This window comes from Pan troglodytes, chromosome 12 (assembly GCF_028858775.2).
Source record: "Pan troglodytes isolate AG18354 chromosome 12, NHGRI_mPanTro3-v2.0_pri, whole genome shotgun sequence".
Taxonomy (NCBI): Eukaryota; Metazoa; Chordata; class Mammalia; order Primates; family Hominidae; genus Pan; species Pan troglodytes.
Genome location: NC_072410.2, coordinates 99,276,692 through 99,300,668, shown reverse-complemented (window position 1 = coordinate 99,300,668; position 23,977 = coordinate 99,276,692). Strand labels below are relative to the sequence as shown.

The following is a 23,977-nucleotide window of genomic DNA, read 5'->3' as shown; positions in this document are numbered from 1 at the left end:
ATTTTTAAAATAAAGTGGCCCGTCTGTCCACTGGCCAACAATTCCAGGGTGCCTCCCCAGGGCTGAGCTGAACTGGCAGGTTAGGAAAAGGAGCTGGGAACCCGGACCTCCGGGGACTCACCCCCAGACTGGAAAACAGTTGGAGAATGGAAAAGGCCAAAGGCAACCAAGCTGTGCCTGAGCCATGCCCAGGGCTGTGGGTGTGATGCAGACCCCTACCCTAACCCACCACCACTTGTGCCCTGGCACTGCCATGCCCTCTCCCCTCTGTCTCTGCCTCTCCATGGCCTCTGAGACCGACAGCCTCCCCTGCATCTTTACAGCGTTCTTGACCGAGAGTAACACCGGGCCCTGGATGGGCAGGGAACCAGGCAAGTCATGGTAATACTGAGCAAAATGCAATCTTTGGTGATTCAGAAGCCCTTCCAAGTATCATGGTGTGTCCAGGTCTCCATGACAACATGGAAGGGCCTTATGCTCAGAGGCTCAGGAGAGCCATGTGGGAGATAGTCTGGTTAACAGAGGCCAGGGTACTCCGGGTCTCTGATGCCGCCCGAGATCAAATCACAGGGCTGTGATTATGAAAGGGAACTCAACTCCTGGAGGCTAACACCCTTTGCGACTGGAGTTGTGCATTTAGCTAGGATCTAAAGGCTGGGGATCCTGGACTCTTTATCACTTTCTAGTACTCGAACCTCAAGGGATAACTTATTCTCAGTGAGGTCCCTCGACCCTCAACTGGGAACCATCCATGCCCTGCCGCCTCACAGGCTACTGTAGGAGGAAGAGAGATTTATGTAAAGGGCTTTGTCCACTATAAAGTGAGTCTGCACACGTGGGTGGCCGCATCCTATCACGTGTTGGAGGAAAACACGTCCTGAGGAGTTCACGGCTCTTTTTTCACGGTGGGGTGGGAGGGGATAAAGTCCCATCCATAATTAAAATATGCACATTTGTGTCGTTCAGGGCAGTGAGATGTGGCAGAACAAACAGTATCACTTTTAACTGTGACTGGGTTCAAATCCTGCCTACTTACTTTGGCCACGTGATCCTGGGCAAATTGTGTATTCCTTGTCTGCGAAGTGGGGCTAATTAATGATCCATGCTTTGTGTGGGCTAGCGTGACTCTGAAATGAGCTAATGTTTGAAGGCCTGTTATTGAACCCAGAGAAGGGGCTTCATGGATGCTGTCTGTTGTCGCTGCCTGCTCCAGTCCTAAATCACCCTTCTCTCCACCCTGTCACCACAGGTCCGGGCTCTGTTTCCCTGTGAGAAGCCGCCTCGGCCCACCGAGATGTCCCGGCACCATAGCCGCTTCGAAAGAGATTACCGGGTGGGCTGGGACCGCCGCGAGTGGAGCGTCAACGGGACGCATGGGACCACCAGCATCTGCAGTGTCACCTCGGGGGCCGGTGGCGGCACAGCCAGCAGCCTCAGCGCCCGGCCCGGCCTCCTGCCGCTGCCCGTGGTGCCCTCCCGGCTGCCCACCCCTGCTACAGCTCCTGCTCCCTGCACCACCGGCAGCAGCGAGGCCATCACCAGCCTCGTGGCCAGCTCTGCGTCTGCGGTCACCACCAAGGTAAGATGTGGTGTCATCTCTGAGCAGGAGCCGGATAGAGGGGCCCTGCCTCCCTGCAGGCTCAGGCCAGCCCCACAGGCTCCTGTGGGGCAGCCTGTGCTCCACGCCCTGAGTCCTCCAGAGTCTTGTCCTTCCAGGACCTGGGCCTGGCAACTGTTTGCGAGCGTTCATGAGGGTTTTATTATCCATAAAGTCTTTCTCTGTGACTAACTTGTAGGAAGACAAGCAGGTGCTGAGGCCACTCATTGTCCTATGCCATGTTGATTAGATGCTATTAATGAGTGAAGTAACAGTGGAACTCCAAGATGGTAATATGGGGTTCCTAAATAGATAAATTGAGACCATGCAAGCATCCCTGGGGGTGCCAGTAACTTGGGTGCGCAAGAAGATACTGACAAGCAGTAACAGTCATAAAGGGTGATAAACCCACCCTTTATTAACCACTGGGCCTCATGTTCTCATATCCATTGTCTCTTCTGAGCCTTGCCACAGCACGATGAGGTCAGTGCTTTTATCATCCCTGCCTTACAGTTGAGGACACTGAGGCACAGCAAGGGCTCAGTAGGCCTTCTAAGGGCTGGTCCAAGGCTGCTGGTCCAAGGCTGTGGGACCTTTCTGCAGAGGACCCAGGACTTGTCCCCACAGCTGGCTTCAGGGATGTCAGCGCCAGGTCATTCCCGTTTCTTTTAGAAGAGGCGGCTCCAGCCTTGGGAATGGCAACAGAGGCCAACCTGTGTTGCTGAATGGAATGTGGAAAACAGTGTTGCCAAGGCTCTTGCTTGGCCTTGGGCTGAGCTCGTCCTCCATCGTGCTGGCTGCTTGGAGCCCCTCAGGCAGCCTGAGTCCTGGAGGGACGGGCCCCTGGCCATGGCTGTGGTAGGAAGGCCATCGGTCCCCATCCTGCTTCCTCACCGAGCAGGGGCTACGCAGGCTGCCTTTGCCTCTGCTGGCCATTCAGAGCTGCTTCCCAGGAGCCCCCTTGGGGCAGTGTGCGTGTACATGCGTGTATGTGCATGCGTGCGTGTGTGTGTGCATGAGTGTATGTGTGTGCACATGTGTGTGTGTCTAGGCTTTTCTTTTCCTGCTTTCAGAAAAGTTGCCAGAGAAGTTAAAGGCGGGGAGCCCCAGCCCGGCCATTGTGAGGTGGCTGTGGTGCTGGAAAGCCGCGCTCCAGGTGTGCTGCGCCTTTGTCTCCTGGTTTTCAAAACTCCCTTTCAGCCCTGCTTCCCATTAATAACTGTGAGTGTTGCCGGCCACAGAGCCTGGCAGAGGCCGAGACAATGGAGCTATTGGAGGCTGGCTCGGAGCGCACTGACATCTTGCTGCAGTGCCTTATTGATTTTATTTTCCTGTTATGAAAACACCACCCCACTGAGGCGGGGAGGGAAAGAATGTTGGACAGGGGAGAGGAGATGGAGGATTATTTGGGCACGCTGCCCCCAGGCCAGCCAAACACATTCCTCCCCTGGGCGCCAGCCCGAGCGCTGGTCTGACTCAGTGACCTCTGCCCAGTAGGGCCAGCCGCTGGCCCCGCTGGCCACATCTAGCAGGCGCTCTGCAGGGCCAGCTGTTGGCCATATGGAGAACGGCAGCCGCTGGAACCGACTGCTCGGGGCTCCAGGTGGGAGAGAGAGGCGGGGCCCGGAGGCCGTCTTGAAAGTGTCTGTCCTTTTAAGGATACATGCCTTTGTAGGGATGGTGTTGGGCTGCTCTGGGGGACGAAGTGGAGGGGCTCGGTGCTGGGGCTCCCCCACAGGGCTGTGCTGCCTGCAGAGCTCCCGCTTTGCTCCAGAGTGGCTTGATATTCACCATCCTTGACTGGCCTGATCCCAAACCACAGCCACATGAGAGGAAGGGAACCCAGTCTCAGACAGAAAACAACAGCTGGGGCAAGGACTGGGCAGGGTGGCCAGGAGGGGGAGAGGGGGCGAAAGTTCATTCCTGTGAGGACAGCCCGCTCCTTGGCATGTCACAACAGAGGAACTGAATTCTGCCTCCAGCCCGGCCTGTTTCCTGCAGGGGCTTGTTTGATTCCCCGGATTAAGCCCTGGTCCCTTGGTGCCCAGGAGCACTGGGTGGGGGGAAGGGAGGACAGCAGTGCTGGCTTCCCGAGCACCCCTGGCAGATTTGGGCCACAGTGCCTTCCCGCCGTTCTAGCCTGGCTCCTGCCCGCCCAGAGGCCTGTCCCCTAGCCTATGTGTCTGACCCCGTGCCAAGACCACATCAACTGATGGGCAGGCCCGGGCCCAGGTATTTGCGGTTTCCCCAGTCAACAATGTGGGTCTTTACTGAGCAGGCAAGAGCTGGCTGGCTCTTGCCCTCGGGGAGCTCACGGCTTCTTGTGTATAACAAATCTGTGGCCTGGACAGTGTGACCAGATGACCCAAGAATGTCTCTCCCCCTGAAGTTATTGGCAGGGGAGGCCTAGTGCAGTGGCTACAGCCAGACTTTGGAGACAGACTGCCTGGATTTGAATTCCCTTCTACCGCTTGCTATCTGAGTGACCCTGGACAGGTTACCTAACCTCTCTGGGCGTCACTTCTGTAAAATGGGAAGAGGTCGTTGTACTTGCGAGCAGAGTTGTTGTGAGGACTGTGTGGGTTAAAACCTGTGTGAAGTGCTCAGAACAAGACAGAACCTGGCATGTGGTAATTCGAGTCTCATATTGGTGCTGACCTCCTCCTATCACCGCTGTCACTGTCATCCAGGTGAGGCCTATGGGACAAGGCTCTACCCTCTTAGGGAAAGGTGTTCATGTCCTTTTTTTTTTCTTCTTCAGTCGAGATGGGGTTTCACCATGTTGGCCAGGCTGGTCTTGAACTCCTGACCTCAAGTGATCCACCCACCTTGGCATCCCAAAGTGCTGGGATTACAGACGTGAATCACCGTGCCCAGCCTGAAAGGTGTTCCTTTCTAACCTCACCAAGAGGAAAAGGCAGGTCTTCAGATAAGACACAACAGCCAGGCCCCAAGAAAGCAAGGAAAGGAAAGAGCATCTCAAACCTACCCCTTGGCTGGGACTCCAGATGCTCCGTAGGCAAGAGGGAGCTGGGGGGAAGAGGCCGTCTAGCGGGCTCCAGACCGAGACTGGTAACAGCCAGGTGACCAAGGGAAGGGAGTTTAAAGCTTTTTTCAGCTGTGGCGCCCTTTCCTCTAGGGAAAGCCCATTGTGGAAACAGCTGAAACTGCACTCCAGTGGATGGTGGGGTGGGTGGGCGAGGTTGGCCGGGTAGAAGCCAGGAGCAGAGCTGTGTCCGAGCTCACCAGAGTGTGGGGAGAGCTGCTGGAATGTATCCACCGGGCTTCCTGGGTGAAGGGTCTAGAGCCACATGTGGACCAGAGCCACCCTCGGAAACTCAGCAACTGTCCCTGAGGAAAGTGACTGGGGGACTAGTGTCGGTACTGTGAGGCCTTAGTGTCCCCTCTTGGCTAGGCAGGGTGCAGGGTGAACATCATGTGCCCTGGGGGCTGGGGCATCCCATGCCATCACCCTCCCCACCCAGCCCTGTGGGCCTGGTCACCTTCCCAGGCAGGGGCCGGCTTCTGCCAGGCTCTCTGGGTGAGGAGGCTGGCTGTGCTTCCAGCGGCTGGCCGGTGAGGTGATGACAATTCTTTCTGTCACTGCTGCCTTCAGGCCTGAGTTGGTTTTTCTACTTCTTCATTTGTCTGTGGCCTAAAGTTTCCTCACGTGTCTTGAGGAAAGGCCAGTTGGACAAGCAGACTCCTGGGCTGCTGAAGTACAGGGAGGGTCTGGTGGGCTCCCCCAGCCCCGCAACACACACTCATGGCTCAGACCAATCAGCGGCCTCCCCAGGACACAAGTTCCAAGAGCCTAACAGGAGCAGAGTGACCACATCCTCCAGCCCCTCATTCTACAGGTCACAGTAGTGAGGCCCAAAGAAAATGTGGCCTGCCGAGGTCACCCAGTGAGTTAGAATCAGAACCAGCCTGGGCCAGCTCCTCTTCCCACTCCAGGCTGCCTGGTAGAGGATTCACCATGGTAACCATGATTGCAGCATTGTTATGGTAACTTTTCCATCCGCTCATCCACCCAGCTGATAGCAAGCAAGAGATTTCAGGCCAGAAAGTGGGCACATTTACTTACCTCTGTGGTATAGGTGAGAAAATTTAAGCCAAAGGTTATGTCAACTCAGCATTTCACCACTGCTAAGAGCTTCAAGCTTTTGAGTCTGACAGCACTGGGATTGAATCCTAGCTCCGCCACTTAGAAGCTGAGTATGTCTCTGAACCTCAGTTTCTTTGTCTCTAAGAATTGGGAATAATCATAGAATCCTCCTCATGGGGATGATGTGAGAACTGGTTAAATTAATATGCATAGAAAAGCTTAAAACACTACCTGCCATTTGGTAAGCACTCGATAAAAGTTAATTTTAGAAAGTTAAACCATTGACTGGGTCTACCCAGTTATTCATACATTTGCGGGGAAACCTGTCCCCCCCGGTGGTTGGTGCTGGAGGCTGAAGAAAGGTGCATTGGCCTGTCCCCATCCCCTGTCTGATGCGGCATGAGGTCATGCTAAGGAACTGGGATGGCATCCCATCCCTGGCCCACCACTGTGTGTCTGGGCTGTAGATGGTCAGGACCGCAGGGGCAGGGTGCTCCTGAGAAGCAGAACTGCGACTCCACTGCCAGGCCTGTTTGTGGGCCTGAAGGGAAGCCCCAATGCCCCACAGTTGCTGCTGCATGAAATTTAAATTATTCTCAGCAAACCTGCTTGACAGATGAAACAGAAAAGGGACGGCTTCATAAAATGCAATTTTGTTCCTGAAAGAATGGACTCTGCAGAATCCTCGCTGATGTCTGAAATGTACTGGGGGCTTTTTTTCCTAGTGGTCAGGAGCACTCATGCTGAAATATTCCCATCATCCCTCAGAGCTAAGCCCTTGAAAATAAATCTAGCTGGGAAGCAGAGCGACTTCGCCTGTGTCGGAGGCCCGAGAAGAACCAAAAGGGGCCATGAAATCTGCGGGCTTCATCGTCAACACTCAAAACACCCGGGTTTTGACATTTATGAGCATTTAGGGCTATCGGGGTGGATATGTGTCATCATAGAGACAACGCTGGAGATGATATCTTCCCCATGCGCTCCAGCTTCTCTGGAGAAATGCTCCCCTTGGGGGAGATGATCTGGAATTTCCGTGGGGATCATGTGAGTGACCGCAGGGCCAATGTGGCAGCCCCTCCTGTTGTGTGCTTCTGGGGCCCATGAATGGAGAGAGGATGCTTTTGCACAGAACTCTCATTCCTCTTGTATTCACATTGAAAATCGAAGGCTGCCTTGCCAAGTGGGCTCAGTTGGGAGAATCATTCAAGCCCCTTTCATCGTGAATTTCCAGACTGCAAGTGATTTTATCCAGAAGACTGTTGCTTTCTCCATGAACAAGAACTGTGATTTGCCTTGTGATAAATTATCAGGGAACAATAACACATTGTGAGATAACACAACCTGTGCATGTTAGTACTGAGCTAATGGGTTTTGCCTGTACCTTAAGTCGCAATTACAGTTTTGATTGTGTATTCATTGACTTACAACCCACCTGTCAGTCACAAAGTGTGTACAAAATTGAAAAATGTCATGATTTTCAAAGCATCCATTTCAAAGCCTGCAGTTTGGGCTGAGTGGCCTGAACTTAAATTTCTGATTAAGGAGGCAAAAAGAGGGAAGAAGATGTATTTTGCCACACTTGTAAGAGACGAGCCTTAGTCTGGGCCAAAAAAAAGTCCATACACGGATTCCAAAATAAAGATATCAGAAGACTTCATTGACTGGAGCCAGTTGTGTATGTAAGTTAACTTTTGCTGCTTGATAATACCCCCAAAACCTGGGGTTTTAAAGCCATAACGGTTCTGTGGTTTGACTGGTCAGTACTGGTCTGGGCTGGCTCAGCTGATCTCTGCTAGGCTGTCTCATTTATCTGTGGTCTGCTGTAGGTTGGCTAGTGGCTGGATGATCAGGGTTAGTCTCACACACCTGTGGTTGGCCAACTGTTGGCCACGGTGCCTCAGTCCTTTGTGGCCTGTCATCCTCCATCCAGCTAGCTCAGGCTTATTCACGTGGTGGTCTCAGGGTACCAAGAGCAGCAAGAGAGCAAGGTCCGTGCACAGATGCTTTTCTAACCTCTTCCTGAGGCATGTTTGCTAAAATCCCACTGGCCAAAGCAGGAGGCATGGCCAAGCCAGATTCAAGGAGTGGGCAAAGAGACCCCACCTCTTGATGGGAGATACTGCAACACCACATTGCAAAGGGACAGGCATCTAAGGTTGGAAAGAATTGTGATCATTTTTGCAGTCTACCCATGGAGTGTTCCCAGCATGTTTGTTTAGGCATAGTCATTCACCCTTCAGTTCTGGCCAAGGCTGGCATGCCTCAGGCAGAAAGGATTACTCTCTCATATGGCCTGGTATAGATGTGGGACACTCAGGACCCACGTACATCTATCTACTCAGAGAACTGGCTAATGAGGTTTAAAAGAAGACACCCAGCAAGGATTGTGCTGCTAGGGAACAGACTGTCCCGTTGGCTCTCAGGGGATCTCGCAGGTACACTGACCTTGGCTTCTAAGTTCAGAAGCTCCAATGCTTGATCCTGTCACTGCTCCAGGGTTAGTGGGACTGGAACACTGCTGTCCCCAGGACATGCAGAAGGACAGATGCTAACCTACTGATTTGGAATTTAAAAATCACCCCAAGGAGGCCACCTTCGTGGACTTTGACCAGAGGCTTTCTCCCTGTGAAAATCCACTTGGGAAAACAAATTCTGATGGGGAGACTTCCTAATGAGTCTGAAATCAGGAAAGGGAGCCTGTCACATGATGCAGTATTCAGTAACCACAGATTCGGACAGCCTAGTGCCTCTTTCTCCCTAATAGGATAAATCCTGTGCAGTTCCCCAAAAGCCCTCAGAAGGGCCTCTTCTTAAATTAAATTAGGTTTTCTGCAAAGAGCATCACTCAAGATGAACATAAATCTACTTCTTACTCAGTTCTAATGGTTTTCCCTGTTTCGTTTAATTACTCATGTTGCAATTAAACAATTTTTTTTTCCCTTGAGAAAGGACAGTATTTTAGCTACATTATGGGTTAAATAGGCTTTGGAGAACTAGACTGGGAGTCTCATCACCATTTATAACATTTTTTTTTATAGGGAAAGTATGTTCCAAAATCTAAACAGCCAAATTACAAATGAACTTTCAGAACCCAACCCATTTGTTAACTAGGAACCGTCTGTAATGCTAAAAATAACTTGAGGAAATAAACATAAAAAGGAGAGCTTAATGCATCTTAGGATCATTTATCTACCATCAGCCCCTACACAGTTAGCTTAATTTCATTGAGGGAATGTCCTCAATGAAACCAGACTGACCCTATCCCTGTTCTTCTTACTTTCATGGTACGGCCAGCCAGACTGGCCTAAGCCTTCGAAAAGCACAATGCCATGGGGAAGAGGCATCGTGGAAGTCTCTGCAGAGAGGAGCTGATGTAACTTAATGGATTACCAGTCAGTTTCAACACTCCATTTGCTGCCCTAAAAGGAAGGTTTAGGAGAATTCCGTGTACTGCTCCGGCTGCTGTCTCAACTAGTCGTGGCATATTAATTTGCATTGTGAATCTGCCTCTCTAGAACCCGTAGGCAAGAAACCTCATTTTCCTCTGGTAAATAAAGAGCCCTGAGAACTGAGCAGAGCGAGTGGGCCAGGCATCTGTATGCACTCAGAGACTGCTGTCACACGCCTTTCCTATTGATGGCAGCAAAAATCTGCATGCCTAGCTTCCCCTCCTCTGCTTTCTGGGAAAGGTGGGTGAATACTTTGTACCCTTCTGGCACTGTGAAAAGGAGTCCCGGGAGCTGGGGAATGGCGCGAGGTGCACGTCTCAATAGCAGAAGGCCAGTTGTCCGCACTTCTGTCCCTTGACTTAAATTGTTGGTGGCTGTTCGTTGCAGTCCCTTAAGAAAACACTCTTCAGCGACCCACGGGGTCACCCTTGCTAGACCTGCTCCCCAAGGCTCCAGTTAAGTTTGTGGTTCTCTGTCCCCTACTCCTGCCTTCCTTTGCCCTTAGAGGGCCACACAGTTTCCCCTTGGCCCCCCGACCCCAGGTTGCCAGCAGGTAGGGCTCTTTCCCGGCCCAGATGGAGCTGTGGATGGATAAAGGAAGTCACTCACATTCCATGTTCTTAATTTTTTTCACACCTGAAGGGGTGGAGACTCAAAACCCACCTGGGCCCCCCTTGTCTAAGACAGTCGGCTAGGGTAGGGAATGGGGGGATCCTGTTGGGGTGTCCCAATTGCTCATGCTTTCAGATTTGATTGCTTTATTTTAAAAACATGGATTTGAATGACCGAGAGTCACCTGGGGCAGAAAGGACAAACCTATGAGTCCAGCTTCATGGATGGCCAGATCCCTCTGGAGCATCCCAAGCTGGTTCTCTTCCCACTGGCCATGAGATCAGGGCCACCCAGTGTGATGCTTCTCTCCTTTGTCCAGAGTGGATCTGCCCAGCTCTTCCAGCATTCGGGCCAGCCCTGCGCCATGGCTCTGGTGTCTCTGTGATTATCTTTGCAATTCTAGAACAGCGCCTGCCTTGAGGTTGCCCTCAGGAGGCTTCTCTGGCAGGACAAGGGGACTCAGCATAGGACAGCCTCTTTACAGATGAAAACACACCCAGTTGAGGGCCAGACTGATGGCGAACATGACCGAGATTCTTCACCTACTACTTAAAGTATCCCTACTTCAGGTTAGAAGTGGCCCTCAGACTGGAGGATGGCGGGGAATGGAGGTAGGAATGGGGGCATGGGCTGAGCCTGCCTGGTGAGTTGATTGTGCCAGCTGCAGGCAGAGCTGGAGAATGAGCCAGGCCTGACAAAGTGACCTCGTGGTCTGTAGTGGGCATTGCTGCCCATTTGCCCAACGTTCATTTTCTCTCCTTCTCCCTTCCCAGCAGAACCCCCATTCTGTTCAGGTATCCACCACCTCGCATGCTCAGAGAAAAGTGAACCCCAGCCCCTGCCGAGAATATGATTCTGGCCAGGCATGGTGATCGTGCTCCCCTCCCAGTCATTAGTTTAGGAAAGGGTCATGTGAGGCAGTTCTGGAATAGAATATGAGGGTAATCCTGCCTGGGGCTTCTGGAAAAGGTTTCCTTGCTTTTAAGGAAGAGTCACAAGAAAAAAAGTCATCCTTCTCCCTCCAGACATTGTCATGACTGGATATGGTGCCTTGAACTGCTATAACCTTCCTACTACAATCCTGAGGATGAAGCCAGCACATGAGCAGTGGAGAAAACAAGAGAGTTCCAGATATACTGAACCAGAGCCTTGGTACTGCTTTGCTCTAGGCTTCTTGTGTGAGCCAATACATTTTCTAGTTGTGTGAAAAAGAAATAAAAAACAACCGCCTCCATTGCACAGACGGCTCCCAAGCAACAGCCGTGGGTGCCTCCTCTCTCTCCTAGACCTCACCAGGCATGTCAGTTTGCTAAAAGCAGCTGCAGTGACCTTCGTGAGTACCCTGTCCTATTATTCATTCATCCCGGCACTCACTGCTGCATACAGGGATCCTGCTATCTGTTGCTTCTCTGAATGTCAACACCAGGACATAGCTTAGTACCACCACACTCCTGTGTGTCAGCGGGTCTGTGTTTCTGTCTGAGGGAAATCCACTAACACACTGGTACGTGAGCCAGGAGGTCACTGGAGAGCGTCACCCCACCACCCACTTTAGCCACGCTGAAATTCCCAAACAGGAAGATCTCTCATGCCCTAGGGCCTTTGCACCTGCCACTCCGTCTTCCTAGCATTGTCATTTCCTCTCTTTCCTGCCCACAAAAACTCCTGTTCATCCTACAACTGAGAGCCTAAAGGTTACCACCCCCTGTGATGGGAAAACATTTTTTGCTATTGTTTCTCTTGTTCCTATAACAATTTTTGTTTACGTTCCTATTATAATACATGAATATTATGTGAAACTTACCCATTTATTTATTTGTCTCCTTATGAGGCAGCGAACTCTGTAAAAGTCAGCTGCCCGTGATGCCCAGTCTATAGAGGCTCTCAATATGTGTTTGAGGACAGAATGAATGGATTAATATATATGAATATTTATTAATTTATTTAGCCACTATTGGTGAGTTAGGGAAGATGAATCCTTTGACATCATCTCAACTTACCTACTACCTGAGAGAAGATAGTGGAGCAGCCTCCAAAAACAGTGATTTCTTTTTTGTTTTTGTTTTTTTTTTGAGATGGAGTCTCGCTCTGTCACCCAGGCTGGAGTGCAGTGGCGCAATCTCAGCTCACTGCAAGCTCTGCTTCCCGGGTTCATACCATTCTTCTGCCTCAGCCTCCTGAGTAGCTGGGACTACAGGCGCCCACCTCCGCGCCTGGCTAATTTTTTGTATTTTTAGTAGAGACGGGGTTTCACCATGGTCTCGATCTCCTGACCTCGTGATCCGCCTGCCTCGGCCTCCCAAAGTGCTGGGATTACAGGCGTGAGCCACCGCGCCCGGCCCAAAAACAGTAATTTCTGTGGGTGCCGTGATGAGGATGAGGAAGACGTAACCCCGTGGTGAGCTAGCATGAAGCCCTCACGGGTTCGTAGTTGGGGCCTGAGCCCGGATGATGAAGCTGTGTCGGGGGCGCAGATTTTACATCATTGGAGCTTTTTCTGCAGTTACTGTGCCCTTCCCATCTCTCCTGGAGCATTTGTAGTCACAGTATCACAGCCTTTTCCTTCAAATATTTGCATCTTCTCAAGATTTTACTCTGACTTGCCTGTAATTCTCTGCAGCTTTTTGCATTTATTTATTTTATTTAAGGCACTCATCTAGTAATTACTTTGTTGCAGGCACTGTTCTAAGTACTTTACCAATGTGAACTTTTTAAATCCTCATTATAACTCTCCGAGTGATTATTATTAGCACCACTTCAGAGATGAGAAAGACTAAGGAACTTGCCCCAGATCACTCAGCAGAGTGGGATTCATCACCTAGAGCTCTGGGTAGGCCCAGTCCAGGACAACCCTGGTGAAATTGGTTGGATGAGCAGCTGGCTGCGTACAGGTTCGAGGCACATCCTTCCCTAGTGCTGGCGACACGACCGGAAGGTGCAGCCACAGACTCCCCACAGAACAGTTTTGCTCATCAGGGTTTGAAACAACCAACAAATGTCAGGATCAAAAGGTACAAGGATCGCATGGTCCAGCCCCAGACCTCATAAACAGCCAGCTGCAGTCCTCTTCATTTTTTGTCTGATCAGGTGACCTTTTTTCCTTAACAGCCAGGTGGGGTGGTGCAGACAGCACTCCGGTGCATGATGCTTGGGGACCGTTGGGCCTTAAAGCCCCGGCCTCTCTTTCTTTCTGAGGGTTTCTTGTTTTGCCCCCAAGACATAGTGCATGGCCAGTGTTTGCACTCCAGCCCCCGCTTTCAGAGGCGTTGGCCCAGTTCCTTCACAGAAGGGCAGTCACGGCCATCAGGACCATCTGCAGGTGTTGCTGGGCAGGCCTTGAATGTATCCAAACTCAGGGAAGCAGCTCCGTCTTGCTGGTCCCTCGGTCATTCTTGGTGGATTTGAACCTGGGCTGGGAAGTGGAGGTGCAGCAGAATCATTGGCAGGACGTTTGTGTATGTTGGGGGCAGAGTAGCCACGATTTGCCACTGTCTTCCCTGTGAGCTCAGCGCCATTTTGGAGGAGGAGAGGGAAGAACGAAAAGGTCACTGTGGTTATGGTTTTCATTTCAAGCCCTGTTCCTATGAGATCTTTCCTGGGATGGGAAAGGAGAGACCCTATTTGAGGGGGCTGCTAGGAGTGATGAAAAGCACCCTAGGCTAGGGTCAGGAGGTGGCGGTCAGGACCCATGTTCGTACTTGACCGGCTGAGTGACTTTAAGGTGGAATGCTGAAGCTCTCTGAGACTGTTTCCTTATCTACAAGCTGTGCACAAGAATGTCCACCTCACCGGGCTGTTGTGGGGTCTAAATGAAACAGCTGGGTGAACGCGCTTTATTAAAATAAATGCCCTGGTTCATGGAGACAAAAGGTAGATTAGAGGTTACCAGTGGCTGGCGTGGAGGGAAGGGACAGGGAGTTTTTGCTTAATGGGTAGAGTTTCTGTTTGGGATGATGCAAAAGCTTTGGAGATAGTGGTGACAGTCACATGGCACTGTGACTGCAGTGAATGCCACTAAAGTGTACGCTTGAAAATGGGGAAAATGGCAAATTTTATGTTAGCATATTTTACCACAGTGAAAAAAAAGAAAACTCAAACCTGAAGAATAATGAATGAATGAATACCCACCATGGGAAGAGAGAAGCAATGTCTGAGCATAAATTCAGGGACAGCTGACCCACCACGCCATTTCCTTGATGAAGAGAAATGGGGGTGTCAGTCACAGGGAGCAGAACAGAAGCCCATCAGATGATGGGTCTTCATGCAGACCAGTGTGTGCTGGGCCGGTTACAAGGAAGGACTCCTGAGGAATGGGTGGGAGGGTGGCCCAGCCCCCAGGGAAGGTTCCTGGGAAAATGTGGAGTCAGCACGGCTGAGGAACCCCATCAGGACTCACCAGGTAACCTGATCTGGGTAGACAGGCTCTCCCCTCTCCCATTTGCTCCTCCCCGAACAGCAGCAGCTCTGCAGGCTCGGAGCTGCCCCTGCCAAGCACAGTGGGCGGGTCAGGCCCTTAAGAAAGAGGGTTGTGGTGGACACCAGAGCCGTGGAGGAGCGTTTTTGTGGTCCATTTCTCTAGCACCCCAGAGAGTGGAGCCGAAGGTGAGGCCTCAGCTATCCATATTCAGAGGCAGGTTATATGTCTCACCAGCATCAAGCCCACCAGAGCCCAGCTCTGGGCTAGAAATATGCACCTGGCACAAGTGTACACTTTAACCCTGTGCATTCAGCAACCATTCTAAGAAGCAAGTCTGGACTGCCAGCCAGCCAGGGCCTAGGATGTGTCCTTGGGGTTGCTGCCAGCATCATCATTGTCATTGTCACCATCACTAACATTTATTGAGTGCTCACTGGGAACCAGTCACCATCACTGACATTTATTGAGTGCTCACTGGGAACCAGCCACGGCTCCAAGTGTTTTTGCCTGTGAACCCTCCCCAGTCTCACAATTGCATGAGGTTGGGGCCGTAACTATCCTCATTAAATAACCTTGGGAGGTGGTATCATGCCCAGGGTCACAGAGCCCCAGAACTGGGTTCACGGCCTTTTTATGATGCTGCTGGCCATGTGGAGACACAGGCCTGCCTCAGGGCAGAAACAGCCCCTGCTTTGAAGGTGAGTTTGATCCTGAGAAGAAAGTGATAGAGGAGGAGAGAGAGAGGGGAAAAGATGCAGGCCCCAGCAGCTCACCCACCGGAGCTCCAGAACCTGCCCACTCCACCCGGCGCAGGAACCTCCACCCAGCCAGGAGCACAGAGCCTGGCAGATAGACTCCCTGGTGGACGCCAGAGCAATGGGGAGCACATTTGTGGTCAATTCCTCTAGCACCCGCAAGAGCTGGGCTGAAAGTGAGGCCTCAGCTATACCGCGTCACCATCGCCTCTTCCATTAGAAATATGCTGAGGGGGCCGCGCCCAGTGGCTCACGCCTGGAGTCCCAACACCTTGGGAGGCCGAGGCGGGTGGATCACCTGAGGTCAGGAGTTTGAGACCAGCCTGACCAACATAGTGAAACACCGTCTCTAGTAAAAATGTGAAAATTAGCTGGGCGTGGTGGCTGGCACCTGTAATCTCAGCTGCTTGGGAGGCTGAAGCAGGAGAATCGCTTGAACCCAGGAGGCAGAGGTTGCAGTGAGCCAAGATAGCACCATTGCACTCCAGCCTGGGCAACAGAGCAAGACTCTATCTCAAAAAAAAAAAAAAAAAAAAAAAAAAAACGAAATATGCTGAGCGTGTGAGTTTTATTCTTTTATTCTTCCACGATATTAGGCTGAGGAGATGATATTGAGCAAAATATATTGTACCCATAACTCATATTAATGGGAATTCAATAGTGGCAACTTGTCATCTGCTGAGATTAGAAGGGAACGTTATGAATATTGTGTTATAATGACATTAAAAAGGCGTTCTGAATTAGGTTTCATGTACCACATCGGGTTCCTTGTAAATAATTGAGGAAGAAACTGGTGCTTGGAATTTGGGATTATCCATTTTTGAGATCCCAGCAGTTCCCTCACCGGGCTGATGGGGCCCCATTGATCTGACCACTCACCGGGCCACAGGGGAAGTCTGCATCTGGCATGGCCGATGGCTATGTAAAATGAGCACCGAGCAGAAATTAGTAACCGCCGCGTCCAGCAATGGACTGTGCGTTTTTCCTCCAAAATCTTCCCAAGTCCAGATATTCTGTGTCCCTCGCCTCCAGTCGCTGGAACTCTGGTGGCATCTGAGTTGGCAGCAGCCTTCCCACCACCACTCACACCCACCTCTGGCCCCCTCAGTGGCAAAGACTTGAGCCTTGATAGACCCGCGGTCAGATAGTCAGGCACCAGCAGCTTTGTCCCTGGTGGAAGAGCCAGGGTGTCCGGCCACCACCCATCTTCAGGTGGGCTTTTCAGTCCTGCTGTCCTGTCCTGAAGGACTCCACCACCTGCTGGCTGTGCCTCCAGATCCTCAAGGCCCCAGGATGGAAGGCAGCCCAGAGCTTCACAGGTGGCCCCACTGTAGTGCGTCTTCTTTAGTTCAGACGGTGTCTCCACGTGGCCCCATGAAAGACCAGTAGGAGCCAGTGCAGTCGCTCACGCCTATAATCCCAGCACTTTGGGAGGCCGAGGTGGGCGGATCACCTGAGGTCAGGAGTTCGAGACCAGCCTGGCCAACATGGTGAAACCCCCTTCTCTACTAAAAATACACAAAATAGCCGGGCATGGTGGTATGAGTCTTTAATCTCAGCTGCTCGGGATGCTGAGGCAGGAGAATCGCCTGAGCCCAGGAGGCGGAGGTTGCAGTGAGCTGAGATTGCTCCATTGCACTCCAGCCTGGGCAACAGAGCAGAACTCTCTAAATAAAAGGGGGGTGGGGCCATGCGCGGTGGCTCACACCTGTAATCTCAACACTTTGGGAGGCTGAGGCGGGTGGGTCACCTGAGATCAGGACTTCAAGACCAGCCTGGCAAACATGGCGAAACCCCTGTCTCTACTAAAAATACAAAAATTAGCTGGGCGTGGTGTTGGGCACCTGTAATCCCAGCTACTCTGGAGGCTGAGGCAAGAGAATTGCTTGAACCTGGGAGGCAGAGGTTGCAGTGAGCCAGGATCATGCCACTGCACTCCAGCCTGGGCGACTAGAGCAAAACTTCATCTCAAAAAAAAAAAAGAAAAGAAAAGAAAGTTCAGTAGGGCTTCCTGGCCAGAGTCAGGTCTGTCATTTAGTTATCAAAGCCCAGAACTTGGCTTGGAGCGGGGGGGTGGCTGCCTCCAAGGAAAATCTGAAAGGAGAGTAGGGCAGAAGCAGGCAGACGCTCATCCTGTCTCTGTTCGGAATGCCCTTGAGATCTGACCCTGTGCCATCGAGGGACTCCAGGAGCAGAAGAAAGCTTCCTGTGACCATGGCCGACCTCGTGGGCCATTCTGAAGCCACTGAGCATCAGTAAATTATTATGCGATTCCTCCCTATCATTGGAGTGTTGTTTGTCCCTGGATTTCCAGTTTGACTTCTGTCCTATGGCATGCCTGAGGGTGCCAAGAGACAGGAAGAAGCTGTTGTGATTTGAGAGGCAGTCAGGGCCAAGAGGTTTCTTTGCATGCAGGTGAAACCGTCAGTCGCTTAGCCAACCACATTAATCCTAGCTGGGGTACCATTGCACACCAGCAACATAAGTACTTAACACACCTCTTGGCCTGCACAGCGATGGGATTAGGAGCCCAGACTCTAGATTCAAACTGTCCAAGATTGCATCCGGACTCTCCCACTTTCTAACTGTGTGACCTTAGCAAGTTGCTTACCCTCTCAGAACATTGGTTTCCTCTTCTATAAAATGAGAGAATAATACTATCCATTTCATTGGCTTGTGGGGAAAATTAAATGAATTAATAATACAAAGCACTTACATCAGTGTCTGGCATCCAGAGCAGACTCTGTAAGCATGATCTGTTATTATTACCATGGTCTTCATTGTGTGACCTCCTCCTCTCTGCCTGTCTCTTTCTCTCTAGAATGAAGGTCCTTGAGACAAAAGACCTGTCCTCTTAGGTTCTGCATTGCTGGCACCTCCCGCTTGCCTGTTATGTGCTCAGTAAATATGTGTTGAATTATCAAGTTGAATTGTGGGTAGAAGGTGTAGTCATGGAAATCCACTCGCTTTACTGAAAAATAGCTGTGCACTTTTGAAAATTATATTTCTTTTCCACGGTCGTATATTCTCATTTCAGAGGAGCCCTGTGGCTGCCTCTCATCCTTTGTGTGGCAGGCATCTCGGCAATAGTGCTCAACAGTCTACAGATCAATTAGGCATGTATTGGCATGCATGTAGCACCTCGCTAATTAAAGGAATCCCAAAGTCAGGCATTTTGCAGAGCACTTGCTGTGCCTCCATGAAATGGGAAATCATCGCCTCTATCTGATGTTCTCAAGCCCAGAACCCGTGCCCCCCGCCAAGTCCTGGGCTCCGGCTCCCGTTCTGTTTGTTGGTGGTTGTGGTTATGGTTGTTTTTGTTGTCATTGTTCTTTTGTTTTTTAAGCCATTTGTGGAGGGCCAGGCCCTGTGCCAAGAGCTTTCCATGTTTTGTCTCCATTCTTAGAGCAACCCCATGTGGTAAGTCTACAGTTCTGCCCATTTACACACAAGGAAACTGAGTTTTGGAAAGCCTGAGAACTTGCTCAATGCGCTAGCTCATACGTGGTATTATGGAAACGGGCTTGAACTCAGACCTTTTTTACGTCGAAGCCTGTGACTCTAACTCCCAGTTCTTTTCCCCAGATGTCTGCTCTTAGGTATCTGCCCGAACCTCAGATATAAAATTCCCAGAACGGAGCTCCATATCCTCAGCCTCAAAGCTGTGCCTTCTTCTGCATGCCTGGCTCAGGGCTCAGGTTTCCCGCCCACCCAGCAGGTGCAGCCACATGACTCTTCCCTCCCTCGCCATCCTCATTACTACCCATCAGTGAGCTGAGTTCCACCTTAGTAGATTTCTGGAGTCCACCCTTTTCCCTCCAGTCCCACTTCCACTGCCATAGTCCAGGCCCATCATATCTCACTTGAGGTGACAGAAATTGCCTCTTCTAGCTTCCTGCCTCCAATCTGCCCACTCTGTCACATCCATCCTTTTTTTTCTAAATGTGCAGTTACTCCATACTTGCCCTGAAGGAAAAGTGGCTTAAGACCCTTGGCGATCCCACCTCTTCTGGCTTCACCAAGCCTCATCTGTCACCTCTGCACCCCCGCCCCCACTGGGTCTTACATTTCAGCCAAATATCAGCTGCATGCCCCAACCCTGATGTGGGTGAGTTCAGCTGGAGCATATGTGAGTGACCCCTGGTTCTGCGCCAGGCAGAACACAAATCAGAAAGAACTCTGGCCTTAAAGACAGGCAGCCTTGGGTTCATTCCACTGGTAAGCTGCTTAACCATTGTGTGGCCTCTTTTTCCTCATCTATAAAATGGAGATAACAACAATACTGCCTTAAAAGAAATTCCACGTAAAAAATCTAGACTAGGCCGGGCGCGGTGGCTCATGCCTGTAATCCCAGCACTTTGGGAAGCTGAGGCGGGCCGATCACGAGGTCAGGAGATCAAGACCATCCTGGCTAACATGGTGAAACCCTGTCTCTACTAAAAATACAAAAAAAATTAGCCGGGCATGGTGGCAGGTGCCTGTAGTCCCAGCTACCCTGGAGGCTGAGGCAGGAGAATGGCGTGAACCCAGGAGGCAGAGCTTGCAGTGAGCCGAAATCACGCCACTGCACTCCAGCCTGGGTGACAGAGTGAGACTCCGTCTCATAAAAAAAATCTAGCCCATTAGGCCAGGCGCGGTGGCTCACACCTGTAATCCCAGTGCTTTAGGAGGCCGAGGCAGGTGGATCACAAGGTCAAGAGATCAAGAACATCCTGGCCAACATGGTGAAACTTTGTCTCTACTAAGAATACAAAAAATTAGCTTAGCATGGTGGCAGGCGCCTGTAGTCCTAGCTACTCAGGAGGCTGAGGCAACAGGATTGCTTGAACCCAGGAGGAGGAGGTTGCAGTGAGCCGAGATCACGCCACTGCACTCCAGCCTGGTGACACAGCAAGACTCTGTCTCAAAAAATTAAAAATAAAAAAATCTAGCCCATTCTAAGCAAACAGTAAGTGCCCAATAAATGCTGGTGATCATAGTGAAATACAAATTCTGTCTTAAGAATAAATTCCTGGAGGATTATTTTTTTTTTAAAGAAATAGACTCACATCCGAGAAAATAAGGAGTGTAGCATTTAAACAATGACATCTTGCTGGTTTCTCCATGTTCTTCTGAGGAAGTCAGACACCCCTTGCACCGTGGCATGGCTTGAGTACACTTGAGCATCTCCATGTACATGACTGGTCCTCCTTTCCAGTCCCCACTCCCCACCCGGTCTTCCTTCCCACCGTTTTGAACATCACATGGATTCTCTTTCATGTATTCATTCAACAAATACTCATGCTTTGTTAACTTAGGAGGTTCTATGGCTCAGCTGGTTGAGGATGAACCTCTGGGAAGGCAGCTTCCCTAATGTCAATGACTCCACTTGCGATGGAGTGTGCGCTGAGTCCCAGGCGGTGACTCCTGATCTGCCTTCCACTGTGGCCACGCACACCTGGTACTGCATTGTGCTGGGGCTTTTTAAAAACTTTTAGGCTGGAGGCAGTGGCTCACGCCTGTAATCCCAGCACTTTGGGAGGCCGAGGTGGGCGGATCACTTGAGGTCAGGAGTTCAAGACCAGCCTGGCCAACATGGTGAAACCCCATCTCTACTAAAAATACAAAAAAATTAGCCGGGCGTGGTAGTGTGTACCTGTAATCCCAGCTACTTGGGAGGCTGAGGCAGGAGAATCGCTTGAACCTGGGAGGTGGAGGTTGCAGTGAGCCAAGACCACGCCATTGCACTCCAGCCTGGGCAACAAGAATGAAACTGCCTCAAAAAAAAAAAAAAAAAAAAAAAACTTTTATTTGAGGTTCAGGGTTCATTGTGCCGTTTTTAAGTGCTGGTGTTCACCTTCTAAGCTCCACCTTTGAAAAACTCTCCCAGAACACAACCACTCATCAAGTGGGTTGCTTTCTGATTACCTGGAGGGTAGTTTGTCCTCCAGCCTTCTCCATCCGAGTCCAACCCTCTGGCTGCTCCAGCTTTGTGGCCTCAGATACCACGCCAGGGTCTAGGAGCAAAGGCAGTGCTCAGGGGCAAAACAGCTCCTATCAGCCTCACGCCTCCAGTGACTCCCGGCGCCAATAGTTTTCTCATCAGGGCAGGCCACAAAATGAAGAAGAAAAATCTTTCTCGAATGGAAAAATAGGGCTGCTGCTGTTTTATGGTGGTGTGCTTTATGGTTTTCAAACATTTTAATTAGTTTCATTTTTTAATATAAATGCACCCTGATGTTTTGTGCAGGAAGGGCTCCATTCTTAAAATCTCAGAAATAAAGTAGGAAAATGACAGATTGGCTATTAAAGCGTCACACTCAGATGTATTATTATTATTATTGTTATTTAACATTTCTGAATGCCAACACTGAGCCAGAAGTGGGGGTGGTGAGAAGATCCGGGGACCCCTGTGACTCAGAGTCCTGGCGTCAGGGGTCCCGAGGGCTTGGCAGTTGCTTTCTCAGCCGCCTGAGATTGTCCTGCCCCTCCAGGAACTTCACAAGATGCCAGTCATCTGGTTTATAGGCTGAAGAGACAACTGGGTTGCCTAGGCTTTGTGTTCCAACCCTGTTCTTGGCTCACCTGTGAACTTGCTACAATTTCCCAGTTCCACTCCCCATCCCATCCAGGTAGGGATTTAAGCTATATTTCAGGGTGGTAAGGTGGGCCACTTCCAAAGGAACCCATCTCTTCTTGAAAACATTCAAACTGATGAGAAAGCAGAATTTTACTTTCAGGGCACTCCCCATGTAGTAGGTTAAATAGTACCCCACCCCCCAGCCAAATATATGTCCACCCAGAATCTCTAAACGTGACCTTGTTTGGAAATAGGGTCTTTGCAGAGGTAACTAAGGTAAGGCTCAAGATGAGACCATCTAGATTGGGGTGGGCCCTAAATCCAATGACGAGTGTTTTTACAAGAGAACAGAGAAGGAGATTTGACAACACAGAGAAGACCACGTGAAGACGGAGCAGAGATGAATGATGCCACCATAAAGCAAGGAATGCCTGGAGCCACCAGAACTGGAAGAGGCAAAGGACCCTCCCCTGGAGCGTCCAGAGGGGGTGTGGCCCTGCTGACAGCTTCACTTCAGACTTCGGACCTCCCAAACTGTGAGAAGGGACCTTTCTGTCCTGTAAGCCACCCACTGTGTGGTCGTTTGTTGCCGCAGCCCCAGAAGAATGATACACCCCATGGACACCCCATGGAAGGGTCTCTTCCTAGCATCTCCTTCAAGAAGGTCCATCTGCGTGGGACTGGATTTTTGCAAAACCTGCTCTTGATGCTGTGAGTTTAATCCAGGAGCAGCAGGCTGACCTGCTGACCTCGTCTCTGCTGAGTTGAAATGAAACACCATCACACCTTCTTCCTTGGTGTCGAGAAATGTTTCTACAAGCTTCCTAATGACCACCTGCCTGCTTCCTATAACATATGGACTCCAATTTGGAAAAGTTTCAAAGGGCAATTAAAGCGAGAAGCTCTAGTATTCCCACGTCCCTCTCAGAAGGGAAGGAGCTGGGTGCGTCATTTACGTGCAGTGGTGTCTCCAAGGAGGGGCAGACTTGTGAGTAGGATCAGACACTCGATGTGGCCTCCATTTAAAGAGAGCCGACATTGGGACTCTTACATAGCTGGAGTAAGAAAATGGAAACAGACGTGCTGTACTGGTTATAACCCTCACAGAAAGCTCTTGATCAGACTCAGAGAGCATCAGGGAAATTCTTTAAATCAAAAAACCACATAAGCCAAATAAAAGCTCCAAGCCCCAACCACTCCCCTCTTCTCACAGACTTTAATTCAGAAGAAAATTCTCTTTGCTGCCATCTCTGCTCCTCTTTATCTTGTTGTAATTGAAAGGAGAAAAAGTGGGCAGATTCATGGACTCGGACACTCCTTCCCATTAAAGACTGTGCTTTGACTGTGTTTGCCAGCAGGTCATTTTATAGAATTCCAGGAAGGAACTGGTTCCAGTGATCCACGATGGGCCTTCTAGAGACAGAAGGCCTCCACAAACCCACCTGCCTGGAGGAAACTATACCCAAATGTCAGCCGAGGCTTATGGGCCTATTTTAGAAGATGAGCGATCCCCAGGCAGGCTCCAGCCAGCCTCCCAGGTCTGTGCCGTGTTTTTCTCCAGCTGCTCCCCTGGGCCTGGGTATGAAATTAGATGGCAGCCCACTGTTTACCCAGCTGTTGCTGGTGCCCAGAGCCCATACCGGGGCAGGCGGCAGTGCTGCTCAAAGGATATTTATTCTTTAACCACCCAGGGACTGGGGGCAGAGCTGTGTACCCTGCTCCTGGAAACAGGCACCCTCCTCCCAGCTTCGCCCTCTGGGGATTAGAATGGCAGAAACTCTGGGACTAGGGAGGATCCAAATTTGGAAAGTATTGGCTCTGCCCAGCGGTGTTCATGCTCATAATTTACGTCTTGGAAGTGATTTAATAACTTGAGTTTAATTTCTTTGGAGGAACATGGCAACAGCCTGAGCTCATCACGTCCCTCCAAGCCTTTGGCGACATTGTAATCCCAAACTGGCAGTGCTGGAGAAAGTGCCTAGACTTACTCTGGGCACAGAGGCTGGGGCGGAGGGGGGCGGTGCCCATGAGGGACAGAGGAAGTCAAGAGGCACAGCACTTTGTCTAGGAAGTTTTACTCAGCCTTTATTTTATTTATTATTATTTCTTGTTTTGAGACAGAGTCTTGCTATGTTGCCCAGGCCGGAGTGCAATAACACGATTTCAGCTCACTGCAACTTCCGCCTCCCAGGTTCAAGCGGTTCTCCTGCCTCAGCCTCCTGAGTAGCTGGGATTACAGGCATGCGCCACCATGCCCAGCTAATTTTTGTATTTTTAGTGGAGAAGGGGTTTCGCCATGTTGGCCAGGCTGGTCTCGAGCTCCTGACTCAGGTGATCCACCCACCTTGGCCTCCCAAAGTGCTAGGATTACAGGCATGAACCACCACCGCCAGCCTACTCAGTCTTTAAAATAAGGAGATTATGCAGAAGACACAGACCGTAGTACCAGACCCCAAGAGCAGGAAACGGCTGTCAGATTG

General features: G+C 50.8%; 1 protein-coding gene across 3 annotated transcripts in view; it reads left to right on the top strand.

Moving 5' to 3' along the window:
• The window catches only part of KLHL29 (kelch like family member 29), a 322,115-nt gene that overhangs the window by 175,420 nt on the left and 122,718 nt on the right, over positions 1 to 23,977 (top strand). For all 3 annotated transcript variants that reach the window (XM_525706.8, XM_009442100.5, XM_009442101.5), the window contains one exon: positions 1,250 to 1,579. In XM_525706.8, the coding sequence (XP_525706.3) occupies positions 1,295 to 1,579 (285 nt within the window). In that variant the 5' untranslated portion in view covers positions 1,250 to 1,294. The remainder of the gene's footprint in view (positions 1 to 1,249; positions 1,580 to 23,977) is intronic.